The sequence below is a fragment of the Theobroma cacao genome, chromosome 9 (assembly GCF_000208745.1).
Source record: "Theobroma cacao cultivar B97-61/B2 chromosome 9, Criollo_cocoa_genome_V2, whole genome shotgun sequence".
In the NCBI taxonomy this organism is placed as follows: Eukaryota; Viridiplantae; Streptophyta; class Magnoliopsida; order Malvales; family Malvaceae; genus Theobroma; species Theobroma cacao.
Window position 1 is genome coordinate 1,970,443 of NC_030858.1, and position 4,258 is coordinate 1,974,700.

General features: G+C 40.0%; 1 protein-coding gene across 1 annotated transcript; it reads left to right on the forward strand.

Moving 5' to 3' along the window:
- On the forward strand, positions 577-4,055 carry LOC18587919 (indole-3-pyruvate monooxygenase YUCCA6). The gene is made up of 4 exons (XM_007011976.2): positions 577-1,773; positions 2,747-2,995; positions 3,379-3,501; positions 3,645-4,055. The coding sequence occupies exons 1-4, from the start codon at positions 1,078-1,080 to the stop codon at positions 3,834-3,836; spliced, it is 1,260 nt and encodes a 419-aa protein (XP_007012038.2). The 5' UTR covers positions 577-1,077; the 3' UTR covers positions 3,837-4,055.

A 4,258-nucleotide genomic window follows, 5' to 3' on the forward strand; every position in this document is an offset into this window, starting at 1 on the left:
AACGTCTTTAATCTAACCTTCCATGATTATACAATCGCCCCTAGAATCAAAAAATATCCTACTAGTAATAGTCCAAATTGAAGACCATTGGATGTGGAGGACATCTTGGCTACAATTCAAAATCCACCAGCCCCCAAGTTGGTCCGGTCCAACCCATGATTGCCAATGCCAACAATAATCAAACCTCCGAATCCTGTGAGAATCGTACCAACAATCTTCTAGATTAATGACTGTTTAACTTATCCTAATTAGGATTATAAATTTAGGGATTTTGTGAAAAGAAGGGAAGTCCATTAAGGATTATTTCTTTTTTACTAAGCCACACCAAATGAGGTCTCTAAGTATCTACTATGACAGACAGAGTGACGTCGCGATGGTGTGTTGCAGTAAATATATTTAGTTTACATTCCCCCTCCTTTTTTTTTTTTAATTAAATGTCCCCACAAAAAATTCTTTTTGCTCTTCTTTACCACTTAAACTTCATTCCCCTCAGGATGAATTCCTCGCAAACGGAAGGAATATATATATATATAGAGAGAGCTATAGACATATCACCATCTCTCTCTCTCTCTCTCTTTGTTTCATTCTTTTATTCTCCCTCTCTCTCTATGTTGAATGCTGATTAAGCCCCGTACTTCTTGCTCATCTTCCGCTCAACCCTTCATAGGACATATACAGAGAGATTCAAACAACTCATTCACACAAGAGGATAAGACCCTCTTAATCCACTCCAATATTTAAGGGAAGAATTCCCTCACAAAAAAAACCTAATCTTTCTTTAGATAAGAGAGAAATTTATCACTAAATCTCGGCCTAATCTCCCAGAACTCAGTCCCCCTCCACTCACTCTGTGCTACAACAAACACCACGTTTTTTCCTGTTAATATGGTTTCTCTTCAGTTTTGCCTTTTCTCTTGAACTCGACAACCAGGTTTTTTTTTGGCTTTGGAAACTCATCAAAACCTCAACCTCAAAATTAAGCTCAGCTGTAGCTATTAGTTGTATAGCTACGTATAGCTAACAAAAGGGCTACGTACGTATAGTGGTATAAAAAGTTGTCTGAAATTGGCGCTGTTCATGGACTGCTTGAGAGAAATAGAAGGCAAACAAGCTCATGATCCCATGTTCATTGAGAAGATGAACAAGTCGTCCAAGCCGCGTTGCATAATGGTTCCAGGGCCAGTAATCGTTGGTGCAGGGCCTTCGGGTCTAGCCACAGCCGCTTGTCTGAAAGAGAAAGGTGTTCCAAGTGTGGTCTTAGAGAGATCTAACTGCATAGCATCTTTGTGGCAACTCAAGACATATAATCGTCTACGCCTTCACTTGCCAAAGCAGTTTTGCGAACTTCCGTTGATGGGATTCCCTAGTGATTTCCCTACTTACCCTACTAAGCAACAATTTGTGGACTACTTGGAAGCATATGCAAGGAGGTTCGATATTAGGCCACGGTTCAATGAGACCGTTTCACAAGCTGAGTACGATGACAAGCTCAAGTTTTGGCGCGTGAGGAGTTCTGATTTGAAGGGGAAGAAGGTGGAATATGTGTGCTGGTGGCTGGTGGTGGCGACAGGAGAGAATGCGGAGGCGATGGTGCCGGCGATCGAAGGAAGGGCAGAATTTGATGGGGACATAAGGCATACAAGTTCTTATAAAAGTGGAGAGGAGTTCCGAGGAAAAAAGGTTTTGGTGGTGGGGTGTGGGAATTCAGGAATGGAGGTGTGTTTGGATCTTTGCAATCATAATGCTAGGCCTTCACTCGTGGTCAGAGACACAGTAAGAACTCTAAACCATGGCGCCTCCCCCCTGTCTCTCTCTCTTGCTCCTTTTTCTTTTTTAATTTCTCTTTCCCTCTAAACATTAAAGCAAAAATCCCCCACTAAAGGATTTCTATTAAATTTTTTTGGATTGTTTTATGATAAAGGTCGTTGGAAGAAAAAAGGGTTCTCAAGCTGTCCCCTCAGGTTTTAGAATTCTTGATTTGAGAAGGAAAAAAAAAAGGTAGTTTTGATTGAACAAGTTTTTCAATTTTTAATTTTCTTTTTCCCCTCTAAATTTGCTTATACATTGGGCAAAAACCCAGATGGATTTTCATTTGTTTTCCTAATTTATTAGTATTAAAGAAAGCAATAAAATAATAAACAGTATTGCTTAGTAACTATAGTCAAATAAAACCATCATCTGAAAAAGGAAAACGGTAACATGATTTTTCGTTGTCTAAATCTTTCAAAGAGATTTACATAAGTAAAACAAGGCATCTAAGACCATGTCATTGACACCTAAACATTTCATTCATGGCATTTGAATACCCGTTCACCACTGCCGGGGTTTGTGACTTCAAGTTCCAAAGGGTTATTCCGTTGAAGAAAGCTTTTGCTGCTACATATATTACTAGGTGAAGAAGAAAGAGATCTTTGATCTTTCACTTTCTTGGGATTCCCAAGCATACGCGACATGGTTAAAAAAACAACTTAGGATCTTATATATGTTGTCGTAATCATGAATCTCCTCCCTTTTTTCCGCTATGATTGATTGTTTTTCTCTGTAAAGAACTAAAGAGCCTAACTCCCAAAATGTGGAGGAATGGCCTGGATGCAATTAGCCCATACTACACAACTAGGGGAATCATCCCATCAACTCAGTCTTTTTTATGTGTCCTTTCTTTTTAGACCATTGAACTTTTTGTGGGTAAAAATTAACCTTTTTGTGTGTGTGTGTGTGTGTGTGTGTGTTTATGAACTGAATGAAGGTGCACGTCCTCCCACGAGAGATGCTGGGAAGATCGACTTTCGGGTTGTCCATGTGGCTGCTCAGGTGGCTGCCCATGCGGCTTGTCGACCGCTTCTTGTTGATTGTGTCATGGTTGATGCTCGGTGATACTGCTCGCTTTGGATTGGACCGGCCGCGGTTGGGTCCCCTTGAACTCAAGAATCTGTCTGGAAAGACCCCCGTCTTAGATGTTGGCACGCTTGCCAAAATCAAAAGTGGAGACATTAAGGTACTTCGACTTTTGTCATTGAAATCACATCACTTTTCCATTGGCAACTAACTAGCAAGTGTTTGATTGAGCCTATAATACTGTGTTTCAATCAAAACAATCGTACCACTTGCTTTTCTTTATGCCACACAAGATAGTTTCGCAATAATTCCCCTCCATTTTGGATCTTGTAATTCATTTCAAAACCTGCAAATTAACTATTCCAATAAAAAAGGCTTGGCATTGAGGGTTATGATGAGTGGTTTTAATCATATGCTTCTTTTTAACTTCTTTGGGAGTCGTAATTATTGAATTTTTAGTATTTTCTTTGCATTTGGAACTTATTTTTCTTGCCCAATTATTCATATATAAATTTCCAAATATTTCTTAATTTGGAACTGTAGGTATGTCCCAGCATCAAGCGCCTAAAACGACATGCTGTGGAGTTTGAGAATGGCAAAACTGAGAACTTTGATGCAATCATCTTAGCAACTGGTTATAAAAGCAATGTACCCTCTTGGCTAAAGGTATACCCTTTATCTCTCTCTCCCTTTCCTTTTTACTACTTTGTTTCTTTTTTATCTATTTTCTTGATTCTTAAAGATATGTTAAATTTTTCAACAACTTGGTGCAAAAAGCGCTAAAAAATAAAGGGCAATTGAATTGTCAGGAAACAAATATGTTCTCAGAGAAAGATGGGTACCCTCGAAAGCCATTCCCTAATGGGTGGAAAGGTGAATGTGGGCTATACGCCGTGGGGTTCACTAAACGGGGACTGCTGGGTACATCAATGGACGCTAAGAGGATAGCAGAAGACATTGAACGGTGTTGGAAAGCGGAGGCAAAACAAGGTCAACGTTAGAAAGAGGAGGCAAAACGTAGTATGGCCTTCACTCGTTCACTTTTGCCGCAATCGACATCATGATTTTGGCTCTTTTTTGGATTAAGATCGGAGATGTATAGAGATTTTTTGTTGAAGATACTATACTACACAAGCGCAGCAGCGGTGGATTTTGATTGATACATGCCACAGGCACATCAAAAGATCGATGTTGCTCCCCCCAATCCATGAGGAGAAGAAGAAGAGGGAAAGAAAAAGGGTAAAGCAAAACAAAAAAAAGAAAAAAAGGGAGAGAGTACTTGTGTCTCAGTGAACCCTTATCTTTATCAAGATGACACCAGCCAGCTGCCCGCCTGCCATGGCCTTGGGAAGGAGGAAGGAAAGATGTTTCAATTCAAAGTGTCAAAAAAGGGGTTGGTTTTGTTTCAGGGAGGGGGGACCTC